This window comes from Lacerta agilis, chromosome 7 (genome assembly GCF_009819535.1).
Source record: "Lacerta agilis isolate rLacAgi1 chromosome 7, rLacAgi1.pri, whole genome shotgun sequence".
In the NCBI taxonomy this organism is placed as follows: Eukaryota; Metazoa; Chordata; class Lepidosauria; order Squamata; family Lacertidae; genus Lacerta; species Lacerta agilis.
Window position 1 is genome coordinate 1,083,232 of NC_046318.1, and position 22,752 is coordinate 1,105,983.

Genomic DNA, 22,752 nt, shown 5'->3' on the forward strand with positions numbered 1-22,752 from the left:
GAGCCTCCCTCCAGCCACTGCCCGCCTCCAGCAGTAACAGCCTCATCCTCCATTTAAAGCCATTCTGCTGCCTCCTGTGGTGTCTCTCATGGAGACAGAAGATTCTTTGATCCAGTGGAGGTTTTACTCAGTGGAAAGGAAACTGAGGTGAGTTTTGCCAATTCGTCTTCTCCTCTGCAGGTCCCCCTTCCCTCCGAATCTTATGTGCTGTTCTTCTGAAGGGTCCCCCATTCCGGAATAGGTGGGGGCTGCAGTGAGGACAAACTGGAGAAAATCTCATTTCTGCTGAAGCCTCTGCTGTCTTCTGTCAGCTGATGGTCACCACTAGATGCAACCCATTTAGCTAGTGGTCACTGTCTCATCTAGTCAGACCCCCAAAATGAGTTATGCACTTGAGACTGGTGAGACTTTGCAAAATAGGGTGGCATGAGCAAGTTCTTTTTACCAGTTCAAAATACTCTACCTAAGACTTGTTGCACCCGGGAGAAGTGCTGCTTCCTCTGTTGCAACAGCTCATTGTGGGAATACACTTCGTGGGTTCCTTTGAACCCGTGATTATTTGCTTTAGATTAATATTTATGTTATGCACTATTTTATGTATCCTTCCGTTTAGAAGTGAAAGCGAAAGCAGGGCTCAGCAGGCGTCTCGCCACTGAGATCCCTCCGCCTAGACTTTTTGGTTCCAGAGGTTCAAATTGTGAATGATCAGTTAATCTGCTTCCCGCCTTTTTTGGGGGCAGCAACAGCGTTCCTATTGGTAAATTTATCGATCATGACGTTGCACTTGGTTGTCAATAAAAGGCTGCGGCTCCCCGTATTAGGCGGACAGTCAGAGTTAGGGTTCAGATGATTTAGATGTAGATAGTTGGGGTTTCGGGGAACGGGTTGCTTGGGTTAGGTTGGTTGGGTTGGAAGCGCGTGCTGGAGGTAGAGAGGTTAGCTTGCGGAAGATTTATCGGTTTAGGCTTAGATACCTTTAGTCCTAGGTAGCCTAGAACTTGCGGAAGAATTGGCGGTTCAGGGACGGCTAGTCTAGGGAATGTGAGAATAGCTTAGGTATAGATAAAGGTAATAGCCTATGCGGGTCAGCCAAAGCCATCTAAAAGAAACAGTGATTGTCTGTCTTTATTTCGTCTCGATTTTATTTTTTGTAGTCTATGGGCGCTTTTTCCTGGCCGTAGTTTTGGCCACCTTTTATTTGGGTATATTAACTAAGGGAATAATTTAGGAGGTAGCAAGTGCTCGCGGGTATTTTACGAGGCACTCTTTTTCGTCGGACTACTCACGCACCTTCAGATTTAGCCTGGTGGACAATGGCCGGTGTGAGTTTAAGCTCCGGTACCATCGGCCGTCCCGTTCGCAGGCTTGGCCGGTGCCTGTGCGGGAACGCATGTGAGGCGCTGGCCGCAGATCCCCCAGCAACTGGAATCCCGCGTGTAGGTGGCCTAGTCCTGCACGCGGGGGGCTCCAGCCAAGAATCCCCGCAGCTCATGAGGAAAAAAAGGAAGATATCACAGCCCACATTCAGAAAACCTGCGATGTCCTCTAGCTGCATGGTGATCTCAGAGGGAGAGAAGCCACTGCCTGCGGAGCCATCCCCTCTATTGTCAAGACTCCACCAGATCCTCCAAGTGTCCCTAGTTTACAGGGACAGTCCAGGTTTTACAGAAACTGTCCTGGTTTCCGATTTGATCCTGGAATGTCCCCCTTTTTCTTAGGACATCCTTATTTTCATTGGAGTTATCCAACCCCCAAGCCATCTGAAGCGAAGTTTTTTAATGTCTGAAAGTTTTTTAATGTTTAACGTTTTATTATGTTTTTATATATGTTGGAAGCCACAGTCAGATGAGTGGGGTATAAATAGTACAGTTGCTGTTGTTGTTGTTGTTATGGACAGCCCTATTTTCATCACAGAAATGTTGGAGGGTTGTCAGCTCAGGACGCCCCCCCCCCCCACTTCCTCCAGTCTGCAGGAGCCAACTTCTACAGAATAGGGCGATGGCCCTTGAAAAGAACAAACCGTTCTCCTGAGGGGGTTGAGGTAGCAGTTCTCCTGTCTAAGACTTAGTCAAGATGGCTGAGACCAGGATAGGCAACATGGCAGCCTCCAGGTATTTTGGACTACAACTCGCATTATCCCCAACCATTAGTCATGCTGGCTGGGGCTGGAGGGCACCATGTTGAGAACCTCTGATCTGGCTTTGTAGGACCGGGGACATTCTGAGTTCTGCCTGGTTGTGCCATTATTGGAACTTCTGTATGCAGTGCATATGCTCTGCCAGCCAGCAATGGTCCTTCCTCTATCTCATTCCTAGTAATAATTCACATGGTGTTTGTCTTTTTTAAAAAAAACAGCACTGCACGTATTTTCACGGAGCAACCCCCTCCGAAGCCAGCATCCCTCCCAGCTCCTCTGAACAGCCTGCATGTTAAGTTACTTTTTCAAACAGTTATGGTACCAACACATGGCAACTGAGGGCATCTTAGAGATGCAATGAGCATTATTCAAAATACTATTGAGAAGCAATTATGAGAAAATTCTTCAAGCTGTGTCAAAATGTGCTCAAACAAATTTGGCATTTATTTCCAGCCATACCCTTTAGCAATGCTTGGCAGGATTTTTGGAATAATGCTGTCGAACTGGTAACGTGTACTGTGGTCTTCTGTCAGACAGATTCTGCAATCAAACTGAGGCAGAACTGCAAGGGGAGTGGTACATGCTTTGAAATAAAAGCTGATAAAGGCCAGAGTGTGTATGGTATTAATAGCTGAAGAATCTATACGGATGGCTGTAGAGAAAGGTTAGTGAAATATATAATATGTTGTGTTATACAAGCAGTCTTTCGGGGAACCTGGCATTACAGCGGATAAATTAACTGTCAGGCCAAAAATCCTATGAATTGTAGTTTCTACATTTCTGTTTATTACAATTATAATTCCAACCTCTTTGAGCTTCAGTCCTTGGTGAAGTAGCACATAGGTGCATTTGTTCTTACCTGTGCACACAGGCATTTAAAAGACATGTGGGCGTGCATGAATATTACCCATAGATTTATAACTCAGTCCTGTGCAGGCCTAATCTCAAGTAATACCCATTAATTTCACTCGTCTTTCTCCTAAGCAAGTATCTCTAGGAGGCTTTGCCTGGCAAAGGGTGAAGCTGCCCTCAATAAATACCCCATATATTCTAGTATTTCAATTAATCTCATTAATGCAGGGAGTAAAACACCTGCACAGCTATAGTGCAGGACAGTATGCTTTCTTCTCCCCCTTTCTAAAAAAAATGTAGGTGGTTAACTTGGACACATTGTGCCCCAAGAGCACAGTGAAAATAGCCCTGAGTAGGTAGACAGACCAAGTTCCTCCTGCAGCGGGGTGGCTTCTAGGTGCCTTTTCTGGCTGCAATGAAGCCCTTTGGCTGCCAAGGCAAGCAGGTGTTTTGTGTGTGTTTTTAAAGCCATATTTACGAGATGGAATATAAAGGCAATTTGGCAACAGCTGAAAGCCTCTGTGCAAGAGGAATACAAAATACAAAATGCAGACTCAGGTAGGGATCATGCGCACAATTAGTTTCCATGATTATGCTTAGCTTATGGGGAAATTCTGTTCCCCACAAGCAAAGAGTTGAATGCCATCCACGTCATGGCTTCCCAAATTAAGAGCCAATTTATATGTTAGGTTTTGAAGATAATTCACACATGACCTTTTTAGGTTAAGAGAAACATGTTTGGGAAAGTATCTGCCACAAGGGCATATTAGCAAAGAGCCAGGACTGGCTATAGTTCTCTCTGACATACTTGGTTGCCAACCCAGATTTTCTGTCAAACAATGTGTGGCAGAGGTGCTAAGTTGCGCCTAACATGGGGGGGGGGGAGGCACGCAGCACAGGTGCGCTGAGCTCCTCAAAGGGTTGCACACACACCTTACCTGGCTGCATAACATATGGAGCTAAGACATAACTAAGCCTTATCTATCTAGAAGAAATGTAAATACAAACCATCAGCAGTAGCAACCAGATTGAGCATGTACAAGTCATGGTAGAAACATTTGTATATACATCACTGTAGTAGGTTGTACCCACTTCAGACTTCAGGTGGGAATTCACTTGATGAAATGCTGTTCCATGCCAGAGAGAGAGAGAGAGAGAGAGAGAGAGAGAGAATTCTCTACATAGAAAACTAGGTATCAAGGACAGAAGGCAGCAGAACCACATGCTCATTGTCCCCTGAAATGCTAATTGCTAGAAGAAAGATGTATTAAAATAAGCCTACACAATTTGGCCCAAAAAGCTGTTCTGAGATTTATTTTAAAATACTGTATAGTGAGAAATAAAATAGACAAGAGAAGCCAATTGTGTGGATAAAATTCAATAAAAATGCTTTAAAGGGGATAAAAGAAGCGGAAACAAAACAAAAGTCAGTTGCACCATTTGACAGCCTGAAGCTTTTTCACGTCTTCACTGAAAACTTTTTTATGCCCATTTGTTTTGCTTCTTTTTTAAAAAGGGGGGAGGGGTGAAAGTTAACTGCTTACCTGGATGAGAGAAAGATCCTCAATATGTAGCCTGAAGAGGTAGTTTCTAAAAGAGGGAAAGGGGAGACAGCAGCAGTTATGCAGGCTCTTGGATAGTCTTGATTTAGAAGCTTAAAACTCTTCCACACATTTTGTCACAGTAAACCAGGATTTGCCACTGAGAGTGCACTTGACAAATAGCTCTTTGATCAGCAGTAAACCTATATAATGTATCTGTTCAGGGGCAAACAGAGCCGCTTGGCACCCGGAGCGGCAAACCCAGGCGCACCCCCCAGGGACGGGGAGCCGCTCTGTAGTGCGCATGCACAGCGCCGCTTCATAGTGTGCATGCGCAGCACTGCTCCGTAGTGCGCATGTGTCGACGCACAGTCCATGTGCGCTACGGAGTGCCACTGTGCATGCACGCTACGGAGCAGCACCACAGTAAGCCGAGGGCAAGCCGCGGAGCGAGACAGCCTTGCTCTGCAACTTGCTCAGAAACCTGCTCGGCGCCAAGCAGGTTTGCAAACAAGCTGTGGAGCGAGGCTGCCTCGGCTTGGGTGTCGCGGGGGGAGGCGCCGAGTGTCACCCCCCCCCCCAGAGTGGCACACGGGGCGGTCCGCCCCAGCACTCCCCTTTCTCCGCTCCTGTATCTGTTAACTACACATTGTGTTTAGCTTAGCAGAACCAGGAGTTTGGAAGATTTCCTATTGAAACCAAACAAGCACCTGCAATTTGGGAAATCCACTGCCTGCTGAAAACGTTTCTATTCTGCAAAGCAGTGTTGGCTACTTGGTCTGCATTTCATTATTTTATAGTTTTATGAAGTTTCATTATTTTATTGTACGCTGCCATGGTATTTTTTGATGAGTTGTCAATTTAGAAATATTCTGACAGAGAAATAAAACGTTTCAAAACATGTTTGTCTTGTTAGGCATTTCTAAGTGTACACTGAAGCTTGTCAAAAGCAGAGAGATGTTTGATCATTTTACTGTAGGTATCTTACCTTAAGCAACTTAGGATGAGATCTACATTTTCTTTCTAAGTTTCTCTAAAGTTTACTCCCACTGGCATTTTGAGTGACTAGGAGGAGGAGATACAAATATCTGTGTGTCTGTTATATATCAAATATTTAACTCTATAGACTCTTGACATGTGGAGCATTGATAGAGAGGAAGTCCCATAGCCCAGGGTTGTATTCAAGGAGCACTAAGTAGGAATGACCTGTGCTTGTACAATGTGACTCTCCTCCCCTACCTCTTCCCCTTCAGGAGCAGTTTTGGGGACAGTGTGGGCGCTGTGCAGGGAGAGAAGGGGAAGGGAAGGGAAGGGGAAGTCCCATTGCACAAATGGAAGTCACTTTGTGCAATTATTTGGTTGAATACTGCAAAGCATTTTAAGGACATCATAGACATAGGAAGCTGTCTATTTGCCCATCTAGGCCAGTATTGCTCAACTGGCAGCAGCACTGACTCTGGGCAGAGGTTTACCGTACTTTTCTGTGTATAAGACTAGGTTTTTTAACCAAAAAAATTGGTTTAAGATTGGGGCTCGTCTTATACACGGGTAGTGCAGAGGGGTGTTGTCTTAATTTGGAGTCCCCCAAAACAGGGGGCATCTTATACATGGGGGCAAAAAAATACGGCACTTGCTTTCTTTAAATGCTGATGCCAAGCACTGAATGTGGGGCCTCCTGTGTGTTCCACTACCCTCAGGTATCTGGTGTGGGTAAACCCCCCATCTGAGATCCCATGGAGTTAGCCCATTTAGATAGAATGGCATTTATCTAGGAATCTAGGTGTCTTTCCTGGGTGGAAGAGACCTTTATTTTGTATACAGACAACATGCATACACCTTTCTTTCTTTCTTTCTTTTCTTTCTTAATCTACAGCTCATCTTTTCATACATTTTCTATGAATATTTCTGAAGTGAGGGGACACACATAGTAGACTTTCCTGCAGCAAGCACAAAAATAAAATATTCCTCTAGTCAGCAACTAGATTTGCAGGAGAAGCTTGATAAAGATGGGATGAAAGTTGTTGGACCAGCTTCCTCTCTCCAAAGTGGACTGTCAGTGACCATCTGCTCAACCCTACATATCTTGCTTCTGAGTTGGCCAGATAATAGCCTTCAGAGAAGAGCATTTTGGCTTATCCCTGCTTATCCCTAATTTATGCAGAATGGAAACCCCGTTTTAGGAATTGCAAGGCTGAAGGTTTTTTTCAGTTGAACAGCCTCTCTCAGATTGCCTTCCTGTAGCAGCAGAGCACCTGCTGTTTTCTATTTGAGAAAAATGAAGAGCCAGCCAAGAAGAAACAACCTTCCTTTCCTAGCTCATTGTCAAAAACTTCTTTGAAATTTTCACCCTCACTACTGTGGTCTCCATTATTAAAACTCCTATCTCTCTCTCTCACACACACATTCCCTCTGACAGCATCAAATCTGCAATGTGTAAAGACATGACATCTCTAATGCAGCCACAAAGACCTTCTTCTACAGGCATCCATATTCCAGTGGCACTTTGGATCTCCCGTTTTCAACTCTCACTCACTCTTGGTTACAAACTTTAATGAAGCATCATAAAAATCAATGTACTGTTGTGGCTGCTGGCTAACCATTATTTTTGTTAAGTGGGTTGCTGGGTAACAGCCCAAGATAATCTGTTCAAATTTCATTAATTAACATGAATATCAGAAGGTGGTCTTTGATGCAGTCCAGTTTATATATATAAACAGAAGGAGGTTTTTTTCTGACTTTGAAAACAACTTCTGAGCTATCTAGGATGATACTTCACCTGTTCAGGTTTGGCCATCATCTTGAACAACTGTGGCAATGATTAATGAGAGGAAATATTGCTATCTCAGTACCTATGAAACCAAATTTGAATTCATAAATTATTTTAAAGAGGCATTGCAATAACCTAAAAAATTCCTTCACCTTTTGATGAGCAGCTGTTCCATTGTTTGAAGCTGTAAGGATTTAGAAACAAAAAAACCAAGCGACCTGCTTCAGCCCAGATCTGAAGTCATGTCTGAAGGAAGCTAAGTTCCCTGTAAGTTCCCAACATTCATACGAAACCATATTTTTCTTCTCTGCAGAACCAAACCACCACCACCTCCACAGATCTCCTTTGGTTGTTTCTACAGCCAGGGCATGGATGGTAGGCAAACCAGGAGAGCACAAGCTGGGCAGGATTCATGGAGTATCAGGACAGAGCAGACGGAAAAATCAGCAAGCAGGTCCATGGCACATTCCAGGAGTTCCAAGCGAGAGCTTTTCAGCAGCCTGCTAACCGTCTCTTCCTACTTCCTTCTAGATAGAGGGGCTGGTAGGAGGCTGCAGTCAATGGAAGCTCAAATGAACTGGCATTGAAAGGCAGGACTGGGCTAAGGAGCAGCATTCACCAATTTGATCAGAACTGAATTTTAACAAACATAAGAAAGAACTTACATCCATACACACACACACACAAACTGCAGGTGGTGACGTGACATGTTTTGTTTAAGTTGCATTGCTTCATCAAAACAAAAACAACACTTTGGGGGTTGGCTGTTTAACTTTTTGGGCCAACTAATAAAACAAAACACCAGTTTATCATCTAAGCCACTTCCTTAAAGCAGTATTATTATAGCTCAGTCTGACCCCAGAAACCCTCTAGAAGGACAGTCAACATCTGTAGATAGCTGGAATCAAAAGCAGGATAATAAAAAGGGCAAAAATGTTGTATGCTTAGGGCCACAACAGTTGTATCCCAAATTAAGATATTGCTGGGCAAGTTTAAGCATGTCAGGCCCTTAACTGTTTGCAAGATTTGTTCCTTGGGCTGATTTGAAACTAGTAAAAGCCTAGGCTCATAGCAGAGTGTCAAGATGCACTCTGCTGCTAAAAGAATTCACTCTTGTCAGAAATACAAAGAGCAGTAACAGACAGTGCTTTAACCTGTTGTGAGTCAGCTTCACAATCTGCATGCAAGGGAGAAATACCCACAAATCAAATGCTACTTCAGCCACTCCCTCCCTTACTGTGAAGTGGTACAGTCTAACCAGAACTGTATTATATGATTCTCTTGGCTGCGTCGCTTAGCTTCAAGTGCTAAACACTGCAAGGATTGCAGAATCTAGTTTTCTTAGCAAAGTGGTTGCCAAGTATCACAGCTAATTTTGAAGTCCATAGTTTGTTCACATGTTACATGGATATAAATGGTGTGCCAGTATTTTAATCACATATGCATTCAAACAAGAAAAATTAGCCATCTGATAAGAGAGAAATTTTAAAAAAGCATTGTCTCACCTTGCTCCAACAACAAGTTCTTTTTGTCTTGGGTCAAATGTTATCTGAGAGAAGTCAACAGCATTTTCTGCTCTGAATACATGTAACCAAGGAGCAATTTCTATACAAACATAAATTTGATAAATAAATAAAATCAGATTATTAGCATTAAAAATATTTAGCATTTGCATAGATTTTTCGATTTTGCCTATCTTATTTCATGAATCCTTACAATAGCCTTGTAAGCTGTTGTTTCTTTAGCATAGTACTAGCCTAAGGCAGTCCTCTGACTGAGGGGTTTCCAGGCACACACTCTTGTGCTTCTTTCTGTCCATTTCTCCTCAGAAGAACTGGAGGAGGTTTCAAAATTCACACGTTTCCTGGTTTTGCATGAACCTGGTCCCCTTATATCGCTACTTGTAAAAGCAACTTCAAGCTATGGTTGTCAGCTGTATGATCTAGGGTGGATTTATGGTTCATGTAGGTACACATGCATTGTGAAAATATGGTGTCATGGTTAAGGTTATCAGACATCCCCGTTTCCTGGGGGCAGTCCCTGGATTTACAAATCTGTCCCCGGACAAAATCCATCCCCGGATTTCATTAAATGTCCCTGGATTTATATTTTAAGTGTTGAAGATTTATTAGTAGGGAATGAATGTTGCGTGATTGGTTCAACGGCACAAGACACATCATATGGGGACTTCCGGCAGGGCCAAATGGTAGGCGCCACGGCAGCCAGCAGCTCCTGAAGCCAGCCAGAGCCAACTGCGCTACCAGGCTGGCTCCGGGCTGCTGAGGCTGCCGCTGCTGCTGCCACTGCTCAGGGGGAACTGGGGGAGCCTGGTGCGTCAACTGGGGAACCGCTGACACCCCCCCCCCGTGACCCAAATTGAGCTGGGAGCAAGAGCGCCCGGCCAACTGCCCATCGGCGCTCCAGGGCCAGGAAAACCACGGAGCCGGCACAGGGAGAAGGAGCAGAGGAGGAGGAGAAGGAAGACAGGAAAAAGAGGAAGGAGAAAAAAGACGGGAGCCCCAACCTTACCTTGCTGCGCCGCCACCGCTGAGGAGGAGAGGTAGGAGGGAGCACCAGGAGGGCAAGGACAGAGAGTGGGCGGGGGCCCAGAGGAAGGCCGCGCAACAGAGAAGAATATTACATTTTTATAATGTTAATGAAGAAGAAGCCGTTTGAGTTCCTGTAAATGTAACACGGTCCAGAGTTAACACAGATCAGTGTTCCTGCTTTCCCTCAGTTGCCCAAGGCAATCCTTGCTTTTGTCATTCTTATTATGTGTTTTGTATTCCAACTGAAGTTGAAAAGTGTCCCCGGATTCATTGAAAAAAAATCTGGTAACCTTAGTCATGGTTCTCACACACCCTTCTCACACAACTCAATGAGAATGCGGTGTTTTCGTTTTTTAAATGGAAAGGCCAACCATGTAAAAATCAGAGGAGAGAGAGAGAATAAGAACAGACAAAACCCCCTGTAATTCAGCAAGAGGACATGGTTTGTAAAATTACAATGAGCAGGTTTTGGAGGGGTGTGAACAATAAAAACAACACTAGTAGAGATGAAACAGAAGTTGCAGCTGAAGACTGTGACCAGTCAAGACATTCAATAAATTTAGATGAAAGAGAGGGGAAGATAATTAGCAAGAATGAAATGATCAATGAAAATGGGGGGTATTGGAGCTTGCTTGCAGTTAAAAGGCACCCAAACAGACAAAAAGAGAAAAGGTTAAAATATAAGAGGAGAGCAGCAACTGACACCAAAAAATCAATAGGATTCAGAACACAGGAAGAGACCTGCTAGATCTGACATCCTGCCCCTTCTTCGCTTCTCACAATGGCCAATCCCCGAAATGCCTCTCTAAGATCAAGAGAACAAGGAATGAGCTGACCATTACTTTTAAGAAAGGAAAGAGGCGGAGACATCAATGGAAGGTAAGTGGGTGGGGGTGATAAGGGGAGGCAAGAAGATTGTGGGAATGTTTTGGGATGCAGGAGAGGATATATTGTTTAAGATATCCTATTCCAACTTGTGTTTACAAGTCCCAGAAATTAGCAGAGTTCTCATTCCCCTTTTAAACACACACGCAGCGGATAGCTTGCTCAGGTTTGTTAAAACCTCTGTAATAAATGTCCTGGTGTTTTCCCCATTAATCCCTCTCAAAATGAGACACTACACAGTCTTCTATAAAAGCATAAAAAGAGTTTACTTGCATAGATCATTCTGTTCACAAAAGGATCCCAGAAGGCAGACTTTTAGCTTAGAAAATAGTATACATGTGGAGACTGTCTCCATATTGGAGAAAGCCCCTTTGTCCTCTCTTGGCTAGAAGCCAAGAGAGTATCCTACCGATTTCACTTCTTTGAGAGCGTGGTCCAAAAGAGAAAGATGGAGTCTGGTCCCTGTGGTTTTGTGTTAGCCTGCCCAGGTAAGGCCACACCCATCTCCAGTTACACAGAGGAAGTCCAGCCCAGCCCAGGAGAAACAGCAAGTTCCAACTGGCTGGCCTAGAGTTCCCCTTTTGTGTCCACTCTAGCAATGTTGTGTTTGACTGCTCCTGTGCTTTGCATCCCACAAAGATGAGACAAATGAAGAAGAAGAAGAAACAAGAGATGAGTCAAGAATGTGGTAGATATCATTGCTACCTTCCTACATTCCTAGGTTATTCACCAGAGTTTTTTCTGTCTTGTTTTTGTTTCTTTGTTGGGCCTGCTGTTTTTTCCTGTCTTTCATGAAACTAAAAACAAATGGTTTTTTTAAAAGACAGAAAGAGAAAGAAAGAAAGAAAGAAAGAAAGAAAGAAAGGGAGCAAGCTATGCATAAAATAGTCAGCAGACAGTGGGAGAAAATTATATGGAAGGAGGAGGACTGAAAAAGGAGATGAGAAGTAAATGTGGGGGGATACAAGGAAGAGGAAAGGATTGATGAATGGGGGGGGGAACAGTGAAAGAAAAGAATGCAGATACGGGAAACGCAGAGATTAAAAATGGGGGGGGGGGCAGATGAGAATGAGGTTTCTGCCAAAGATGCTCAAAGCTGCAAGAGATCACAATGGGTGAACCTTGAATTGTGCTCTGCAGGATGTATTTATTGAGTGCATTGACAAAATAGTTAAGGGACACCACCCCACCCCACCCGCAGAGATGAGCTGGTGATGCTCTGCACCAGCTGAAGTTTCTAAGCAATCTTTGAAGGCGTGTGGTACTTGAGGAGTATGTGGACGCAATCTTCTCAATCTGCTGTTTCCCCCTCTAATTTTCTTGTGGCATCCATTTATATTCCACTCCTGCTTTATCTGTTATTGTTGTTATTTTGTTATTTTGGTTGCTTTTAAAATAAAGCTGGAAGTTGAGCGTGGATGTCCTGTAACGCCAAGAAACTGAAGTGAAGTGAAGTGGAAAGCTAATGCTTGGCACTCAGAGGATATGCCAACCCCCTTCCAATATAACAGAATGTTCTGCAACTACAACACGAAGAGTCTAATTTATCATCTTCGTTAAGTCTATGTGCTCATTCAAAAATTCTCTTTCAAATGGGCAATGAAACAAGACACACACAGCCGCATTTCAAACTACTCTCCCTTTCCATATGTCACCAGGGCAATTCCAGGAGGCTTCGAAAAGTTCTGCTACGTTTGTTCGGCCTTCTGTTGCCGGAGATGCTCATTCAATTAATCTTCATTTATGACAGACTGCAATCAGCCCATTTGTTGTGGACTTCATAAGGACCGGAGGCCTGAGAGAATCTCCCCCCCCCCCAAGGCCTTCTGTTTCTGCAAACTAGGATAATGCAAGTTGATTTACAGCTCAATGAAGAGTCCAATAGGGCTTCCTCGAGGTAAGTGTGCACAAGATTGTAGCCTGTCCGGTTTAAAGGGAGATGATGGAATGACATCAAACTCTGAATGAAAACTCTGGCCACAGCCCCTGATTCTGTGTTGGAAGCTGCACTGGAGCTTGTTCTGGTCCTTGTGAGTAGCTTTGGGAGAAAGATATGGGAACATGCTGTAGGGAGGAAGAGCCAAAACCGGCTCCTTGTGCATGCAGAAGCAGCCATGCGGTTCTCCGGATCCTGGTCAGAACCTGCCCTTCAGAAAATATTCTTCTTGTACTTAATGTCAGATGGCACAATCAGTGGCTCCATTGTTCCCCCACAAACCCTTTTTTAACCCTTGCTTGGTCTGTGCCCTCCACTGAATTTTTACAGAGCTGATTTCAGCAACTATAATTGCCAAGTAAGTAAATGAATCTATTTCAGCAGATCGTCATTACAGTTGCAGCAAGCAAGGGAACTCAGCTGTGTTTAGCTGTTACTTGCATCAGATTGTTGTGGTTTAATTCCTTGGGGTGTGTGCTAGTTACTCAAAAAAATATTGCAAGAAGAAATTGGGGCATTATTTATTTGTTCACCCTGCTAACTTCCTATCTTCCCACTGAGTAATCACTGTTTACGTTTAACAGCATCTGTGCTGGTTAACCCCCTCATTCACACACTCTAGTTATGCCCCTTCTCCTGTCTGTGGCACCATCGCTAACTTTTGTAGCTGCTGAAATTGCCAATATGTTCGCTGCTGGTGCCCTGAAAGAACACTGGCAATTATGGCAGTCCCTGTGGAGAAAAGGAGGCTGATTAGCAGCAGAACCCACAAAGACACCTTTAACTCTGGTCATTAAGCAGCCTGATCAGAATCAATCAGAGAGAAGAACAAGGAGTCTCAAGTATGAAGAACAAGGAGTCTCACACCTGAGAGCACCTTACAACCACAACACCACCTTTAAGTTCATGCAATCTTTCTCTAGCTCCCTTTCATCGGGATTTAAAAGGTTGTGGAATCATTTTCAGCTCCCTGCAAATGGTGGGTATGCAAAAAGCAACGTGGTTGTCATGAGGAGCAGTAGCTGAGTGGGCAGATGAATGCCAGCATTATTCTCGGTTGGTTTTGCCCTATTTTTGCTTCCCTGAGCCCCTACCTCATCCCACTCTCTGTCCCTCAGGACTCACACCTATGTCTGCTTCCCCATATTCCTCTTGCACTATCACTTAGTTGCATTTACAGAAAGCAGTTGTGCTGACTGTTTCCTGCTTTCCTAGCCCTCCCTTAAACCTCAACATTTGGCTTCTAAGTCTGTTAAGTGTGACAGTCTGCCCCAGCATCAAGTGGGCTGGTTGCTAGGCATGCAAATAGGTGTGAAAGGGGGGGGGGAGTGAGGATCAGAGTAATATGCAATCCCTGAAAAAAAAGTCCTTTGACATCTCAAATGAAAGCTTGCTAGTTTCTCACATACAAATCTATCATCTTCCCCTTCCTCCTAAATTTCAAATGGTCTTGGGTCTTTCCTGACCAGACCAGCAAAGAGGTCCAGGAAGAAAATGCAGTTAGGTTCATAAAGGTGTGAAATGCTATGAGTGTGTGTCATTTTCTTGGCCTAGCAGAACGTCAGTGATTTTTGGCTACTGCTAAACATAAATAGAACTATCATAATTAAACACAGTAATTTTGAAAATGTAATAGTAGTGTTTCTTTTTATAGCCTTATGGGTTAAATTCAGATGTAGTGCTCCAAAATTTCCACTCTCTGTTGACTCCCCTTCTTCGTGGAATAAAAACAGGCTGTAGCTTGGCCAATGAATATCTATTTGCATAACTTTTCTAGCAATATCTTTGGGGAGAAGCAGCTTCAGGACAAAACAGATAGAGCTTTCTTTCCTGGTGCAGCAAAGCTCTGGTGCTTGGCTTTCAAAACCTGCTGGCATTTGGTCTTTTGCCTTCATTGCTCATTCCACAGGTGCCCCCCTTTCCACCCAGCTGAGCAGGAGGGCTGCAGAAGGACAGGTAAGATACAATGTAAGGGAATGAAAAGTGATGCTTACTGAAGCAAAGAGTCCTAACTCCACATATATACTAAAGTCAAAATTGTCTATAGCTCCACAGGAGATGGAGGTCTTGGGGTCACATACAGATAACAGATATAGGCACACACATGCAATACACCGGGAAATAATGAAATCATTCAATTCAAACCCAGAAATGGTGAGAGAGAAATGGAGAGTTCTTGTGGCTCATGAGGAGACCCTCCCTGGAGCCCGAAGAGGATGTCAATTTTGCCTGACCTTGTTCATCTGAATTTACCCTCTGCTGGGTTTGACCTTGCCTCACCGGAACCTAACCCATGCTTGACATGGCTCTGCTTCTTGGGTTTGGAGATGATGCTAGCAGTATGTGATCTAGAGTCCCTGGACTCTGTGCCTAGCACAGGTCCCCCCTTTTGGCTAGAACCCCATTTGCTAGCTGGGGCTACTGCCCAGGACAAAACAATAGCAGCCTTTTAGCAATGCTGGCGTGAGAGATAATGACTGTTCTTGGGGAAATAGTGCATCAAACATTTCGTGGCCTCGCAGCAGTCATTGCCCCTCCCTTTGGTGAGCATTTATGAACTAGCCCACTGATTCAAAGGAGTGAAAATTAAAATGCAGGTCAATGATGAGCAGAGATTTCCGACCAATCTGTTGCAATCTCAGATTTTCTTAATACAGACAGAGGTCTATAAGGAAACTAGCCAAAGAACAACAAATCCACTTTTACTTAACTCAGTGCCAATTTTGCTATTCTTTGCTCTTCTTTATTTGGAGATTGCCTTCTCAATCACTTACCTTCACTTGTAACAACAGGAGGCTCCACCCGCTGGCACTGGAAATCCTCTGTGGACACTGTTCTGCAGCATATCACCCCTAGACCTGTGACCAGTATCGCCATCCAAATGGCATCCTGCACGTTAGCCATGTTTTCCTGTGCACCGCTCACATTTCCCTTAGCCGGGAACTCTTCTTGTCTTCAGATGCGAAAAGGCCCTAGAGAATGTCACAACAGAATTACAACTAGACCACCAATGGCCAGTCTTTGGTGACAGTTGACTCTTCAGATCAACATCTGATCTGAGGCCCAAGCCCTCAAAGCGTATTTGGCCCCTTGACTCAACCTCTTCAAGGCTGATCAGCTGACACCTCCAAGTGTTAAGTGGTCCCTAATTTAGGCTACTCAAAGATAGGACAACAATTTATCTTCCCCTCTTATAGGAACTAATTATTCTTATTTTAAGAGATTATAGTCTGCTTTTTTAGGAGGAAGTCCTCCCAAAAGTGGTTTACAACATGAGCAGAATCAAACACAACAAAGTAGCAACAATAAAACTTAGCCATGGCCCAATAAGCAGCCACTATTTATGACCTTGTGGAGAAGAAATCAGTATTTAAGGCCCGCTTTTAAAATGTAAGGGGTGGGGCATGCCTGATTTCTGTAGAATGACCGCTCTCCCCATCAACCAGAGGGCGCCCTTTGCAGCACCCCCAATCCTTTGAGACCCTCCCTTTGTTATGCTCTTTATTTCAGGTTAACCTCTTTACAGGTATGCAGGCACTGCTACGATTGTTGGATGGTTGCTGTTAAAGGACTGGAAAGGAATTTTCCCTGCATTGGCAGGTTTTGCCTTCCCTGTAGCAAAATGTCACAACTTTGGCGGTTTTAGGCCTTGGGCAGAATCCTTTAGTCTATCTTCCCTAAATGGGGGGGGGGGGCGTGAAGCGGTGACACATCCCCTGTTAACCCTGATGTGCCTCAGATCCCCAGCTGGGGACTGGGAGGGATAAATGCCCAATGCCTAAGCCAAGGTCTTCCTACATCTGAAAGTTTAAATAAAGTTGTGGCCAATTTTAATCCCATAACACGTTGTCATGCGTCATTGTCTGTCTTGCAGCGCGTTCTCTCTGGGTATCAGTCTGGCTCTGTTGATCTGTTGTTTAACTTCATCAGGCGGATATTTTAATTCCAAAAAGGTTTGCTGTAGATCTCTTAGGTGAGAGTCTCTGTCTGTAGAGTTGGAACAGATGCCAGGCCCTGATGAAGTTAAACAACAGATCAACAGAGCCAGACTGATACCCAGAGAAAACCTGCTGCAAGACAGACCCAAAAAAGAAAATAACAGAACACCACTAGTAATCACATACAGCTCCCATGTTAAAACAGTACAACACATCATCAGAGATCTACAACCTCTCCTAGACAATGACAGTTCACTTTCTCAAGGTCTGGGAGGAAGACCTTTCATTGCCTACAGAGAGCCACCCAATCTTAGACAACTCCTCACCCACAATAATACTACAACCAGACTTAACACGGACACTGGTACCAGAGCCTGCAATAAACCCAGATGCCAACTTTGCTGCCACATACACCCGGACAACACCATTACTGGCCCCAACAACATCAAACATACCATCTCAGGACTATTTAATTGCTCATCTTCTAACATTGTGTATGCCATCAAATGCCAACAGTGCCCTTCAGCTCTCTATATTGGACAAACAGGATAAATGGACACAAATCTGACATCAGAGATCACAAGACAGAGAAACCAGCAGGAGAACACTTCAGTCTCCCAGGACATTCTATACAAGATCTCAAAGTAGCTGTCTTACTGTACAAAGGAATTTCAGAAATAGACTGGAAAGAGAAGTTGCTGAACTGCAACTAATTACCAAACTTAAAACCATGGAGAGACCTGGTCTGAATAGAGACATTGGATTCTTATCTCATTATACATGACAAAGCTATCTTTAGCCATCTCACCCATTGCTTTTTCCTGTAAGACCAATTGCAGTCGTTAACAGTCGTCAACAGGTTTTCCACACCTATCAGCCAATCCCCCATTCCCACCACCCTTCTGAGTAATACCCCTCCCCACTCCCTCACTATATTTAAGGGTCTGGTGACTTCTGTTTCAGTGTATCTGAAGAAGTGGGCATGCACACGAAAGCTCATCCCAAGAACAAACTTAGTTGGTCTCTAAGGTGCTACTGGAAGGAATTTATTTTATTTTTTATTTTGTTTCAACTCTCTTAATGTGAAGAACTGGCCCCTGAGTTTATTTGTTTTCCTCTTCCCTCTTGATCCCTTTTCTCCTTTTGTGCAACATATTTTATTTTATAACCCTGAGAGCAGGGACCATTTTTGGGTTGGTTTTTTTTTTAATCTGTAAGCTGCTCTGGGAGTCTTGTCTGTTGAAGGAGGAGATAAAATACTTTAATAATTTATGTGCGCAGAGAACTGCAATTTGACGTTCCACCAAGTATTACATTAAAATCAGAAGGCCTGACGACACCGTTCCCGAGAATCTGCCTTACAACCTGGAGGCAGCCTTCCTCTGAATGCCACACAAGTCCCTGGGAGTCACATGTCCGGTTACAGTCCGGTTCTGCTTGCAGCAGGCTGTCCATGGGAGAACCAGGTGCTGGAGCAGATGCGCCTTTGGGCTGAAGGGCTCACCTTTTGCTAGGTTCTCAAAGCAACATTGGAGACCAGGTATTTGTTCTAGAGCAGCTAATAGGAACAGGAGTCCACAAACGCAGCTGCCCAGCCACCATTGGCAACCACAAGATTAATTCTGCCAGCCGCTAATACTGAATGTCCACGCACAGACAACATACCCCTTCCAAAGGAGCTTCACCAAAATTTGGGGCAAAGTGTGGAAATGTGGAAATTTGCCAGGTGCCAGGCATGTTTGGCACACGCATCTCCTTTCCCAGGGCAGGAGCAATAAAACATAATACCAAAATGTATGGATTTCTAAATAGGCAAGACTCATGATAGCTCTGAGATATAAAGTGGAGGGGGGGGGGGCTCCAAAAGTTTGTTTTAGGGTGAAGAGACCATCAAATGCTTATTTTCTATTCAGTAATTTTATAAACCACTTAACAGACGGTAAGATCCTCACATATTGAACCAAGAGTTTGGAACGGGAAACTGATTTCAGCCATGCTTTTGACTTCTGGCAGAGCTTTTATTTCTCTGTGTCAGGCAGGGTTCAAGTGGGACCCTCCAGGTCTCTCTCTCTGCCCAGGGCACACACCTTCCTCAGGTGCTTTTGTGTGGCTGGAATGTATCAGAGAACTGCAAAATAATGCCTCCCTCTTGCTTGCCAGGATGGAGAGACGCGCAAAGATTGTGTGGACTGCAGCCTAGTGTACCTGTTGCTCTCCCCACTTTTGTCCATGGCTTCACCCACCGGTGGCATGCAGCCCCCAGGAAGTTTGCCAATGAATCCTGGCCAGTGGCTACTAAATATATAGGTTGTGGAAAAGTCAGTGGATTTCCCTCTTGTATTCAACAAACATGCACTACAGTTCCATGCACGAACAGCACCAAAATAATTCCGCCTCCGCTCCCCCCCAGCCTCTACTATCTGTGCACATTTGGCGTCAAGATGGAGTGCAGTCATATCAAACAGGGCTGGCTCCCTCTAACCTCCTCTCCCTGTTTGTCCATTTCCACTGTCTTTCCAGTTGATTTTGTACTCCTTCCAGCTGGAATTAATCCTCCATATAAGACACGATTAGATAGTTTACAGTTTATGCTATGAAAACTGAATAGGGAATATGAGCAACCTCAGGCAAATCAGTCATTATCATCTATTAATCTGGAAGGCCACACAGAATGACTAAATCAATGAAGAGGCATTGAATGATTATTTATTTAACTCCTTCTTTTCTCTTTAACAGCATTTCACCCTCTTCTGAGTATGAATCACCCCCGGTCAACAATCAATCATGTGATCGGTAAAGAACATATCTGTAACCCTAATGTGCAGAAGAGGTTCACAAAACAAGAGGCACTCAAGCTTTGACTCAGGAAATTCGTTTCTAAAAAGCTTTCTCATTTGCATTCTCCCTGCCTGCCCTCCTCTCTGGATTATATTGATGGTAGATGGAGAGATGCATTAGTTAGCAAAGCTTGACCACACAACCTTAATTAGTCATTCCTCATGCACAATTTCCCTAATCTCTTGAGAGACAGGTCAAAGTTAGACTTCTAAAAATTTATAATCCATCAATTTGTGCACAGATTTTAACTCTGCCCACGACTGATAACTCACTGTAGAGCAGCCCCATTAAAATGGAAAATTCTGGAGTGAGTTGTGAATTCATCCTCTGCAGTTGCAAGCATTTGATGTATTGTTTGTTTTTATTCATAAAATCATTTGTTCTCCACCTTTCTGGTTCAATATGAGCCACCAAAGGCCACTAAAGAATAAGATAAATACACAAGCATAAAACAATTGAAAACACAAATGGCAGACCTGGCTTTTCATTGAGAGCAAAACCACATCTAATATAGGCGGCAGCCCTGTTGCTGAATCAAAAGTTTTCCTAACTGAAAGCATTTCAGCCTTGTTTAGAATGTGTGGTTGGTAATCCATATCTAGTCCGTTATGGCTCTCAGATGCAAAGTGAGGTGGAAAGGAGAGGTAGCGCTGATCAGATTCCAAAACTCTCCAGACAATTTTTCCACAGCAGTGTTGTGTTGATATTGAGCAGCACAGAAGGCAAGATGGATCCCTGTGGGAATCCAGGAACCAATTGCAAGCGGTCAAACAGAAATCTATAAGCACCACCTACCAGAATCTATGTTGCACTCCAGGAAGGACTGGACGCCCCAGGGAAACAATGGCCCCAATCTCCATTCTTGTCAGGTGATCTAAAAGAATGTCATAGTCAATGGTGCTAAAGCCACTGAGAGAGAAAGCTGAACAGAAGCACACTACTCCTGCCCAGTTCCCAGGGTACATCATAAGCCAGGACAACCAAAGTTGTCCCAATCCCAAACCTGGGAAAGAAACCAGACTGAAACAGAACTAGCTAATCCGTATCATCCAGAAATACCTGGAAACTGGGTGACCAGCACTCACTTTAACTCCTTGCCCAGTATTGGAATACTGGAGACTGGGTGGCAATTATTCAATTGAGCCCAATCAAAAAAGGTCTTTTTAAAGCAACTATCTTACTCTTGCTTCTCTGCTGCCTTCATAAACAGAAATGCACAATTGCTCTTTCAGTTATTTAGTAACAGGAGACATGCACACCCATGCTTCGGATCTGCATAATGAACAATCAAAACAAAAGCCAAGCAAAGATGGAAAGATTTAAAGGAATTTTGTCCCAACAAAATCAGTTCAGGCAAACCAGCAGAAATCAAAATCCAGCTATCTATTGCATTTTTGTTGAGATATGTTATTATCACTCTTTAAAAAAAAAACCCAATAAAAAATAGGAAGGGGGGAATGTCAGATTCTTTCATTTAACCCATTTGTATGAACCATTGTTAAAAGACAGTATGAATTCCACACACACTGAAACATGTTTAGCCCCATAAAGTATAATGACATTTACCACACTAATATCATTCACATCAATGGATGGCCCATAAATTCCACAACTCCCCCTGCCCATTTTGACAACCTTCTCCAAGGAAGCTCATAAAAGAAGCTGGTTGTTCTCTCCCCCAGCCCTTTCCAATATCACTTAATAGGTCTCTAAGGACTTTTACAGTCTTATTAAAGGACCATCTAGGCTTTACCATAACCGAGATGTAACCTGTGATTGATTAAGAACCCAGAATGCGGAAAGCCCTTTCTTTCTGCAGTGTAGTACAACTTCTGATCTTCAACAGAAAAAAAATATTTAACATTTTTTTAAAATTCATCTAAAAATACAGTAAACTAATTTTATGTTTCAACACAGGAGCATTTAAGCAACATCAAGAGCCCATCAGACAACCCAGTCCAGGGTTTAACAGCCAAATACTTATTCCTCTGGAATTTTTCCCTCACACACAAAATATAATATACTTAAAGCAGCTGTGTCCATGCTACAATAAGAGGTGAGACAACTACAGTGGTGTTTTTTAAAATTGTGCTCCCATATTTCTTTTCTTTTCTTTTTTAATTGATACAACAAAAAAGGAAAACACAGATACAGAATTACACACAAGAATAACAATAAACACAACATTTTCTTAACAAACAATAAAACATAAATTGGTCTTAACACTATAGACCTGACCTCCCGCCTATTCCTTATTTCAATTTTATATTCCTTATTGCCAATACACACTTTTATCATAATTTAACTTTTTCTTACTATATCTTAACTCTTATGTCTAACTTGCAACTATTACTCAAATTCCTCAAACTGCAACAGAGTTTAAACTACTGTAATTATATTTCAAATATTATTTGAAAACCTCCCATTTTGAAACAAATTCCTGTTTTGGTTTACTGTATTCTTTATTTTTTCTGAGATAGACCACCTAATTCGGCATATTCTGTCAGCTTTTGGATCCATTCATGTGTAGAGGGAATTTCAATACTCTTCCCTTTTGCCACGATGAGAACTCCTGCTGCCACCATAGCGTATATCCTTCATTTTTTGTGGAATATCCAAATCTGTAATTCCCAGGAGATAGGTCTCTGTTGTTGTTGTTGTTTTTATTAAAGGAGATCTTTAGCATTTTTTTGCAGTTCTGAGTGAGTACTCTTCCAGAATACCTGTATTTTCTTACATAACCTCCACATGTGGTAGAAAGTTCCTGAATTATCTCTGCATCTTCAGCAATTACTTGGCACACTTTTATACATTTTCGAAAGTTTCCAGGGTGTTAAGTACCATTGGTGTTGCATTTTTAGAAAGTTCTCTCTAATAGTAGAACAGTTTGTGAATTTCCAATTTTTCTTCCACAAATTTTCCCATTGGGACATAGTTATTGAATGGCCAAAGTCTTGTGACCACCTCACCATGGCCACTGTTGGAAAACTTTGGAAAGAGTTTTTCTTTTAGAATTTACAAAATCAGATTCAAATTGAGAAATTTCTATTGAGAACCCCTTTTGTTTATCAGATTTGAATTTTTCAAATATCTGGTGGTATTGGAACCAGTCTGAGATGCATTCTCTTATTTCCTTGAAGCTTTTTAATTGGTTATCTTCGTCTTTTAAAAGTGTTTTATATGTTGGCCAACTGTCCTGGGTATTTTTCCTTATTACCGCTGTGGCTTCTATTGGGGAAGTCCAACATGGGACTTTAGGCTCCATCAGATCTTTATATTTCTTCCATACTGCAAAGAGTGACTGGATTT

The 22,752-nt window shown here is 43.2% G+C and overlaps 1 protein-coding gene across 3 annotated transcripts in view; it reads right to left on the reverse strand.

The window, feature by feature from the left end:
- Positions 1-22,752, reverse strand: part of SEMA5A (semaphorin 5A) — a 127,907-nt gene that overhangs the window by 60,192 nt on the left and 44,963 nt on the right. For all 3 annotated transcript variants that reach the window (XM_033154101.1, XM_033154100.1, XM_033154102.1), the window contains exons 2-4: positions 15,442-15,639; positions 8,803-8,902; positions 4,534-4,579 (exon numbers count right to left, since the gene is read on the reverse strand). In XM_033154101.1, coding sequence (XP_033009992.1) covers positions 4,534-4,579; positions 8,803-8,902; positions 15,442-15,571 — 276 coding nt within the window. In that variant the 5' untranslated portion in view covers positions 15,572-15,639. The remainder of the gene's footprint in view (positions 1-4,533; positions 4,580-8,802; positions 8,903-15,441; positions 15,640-22,752) is intronic.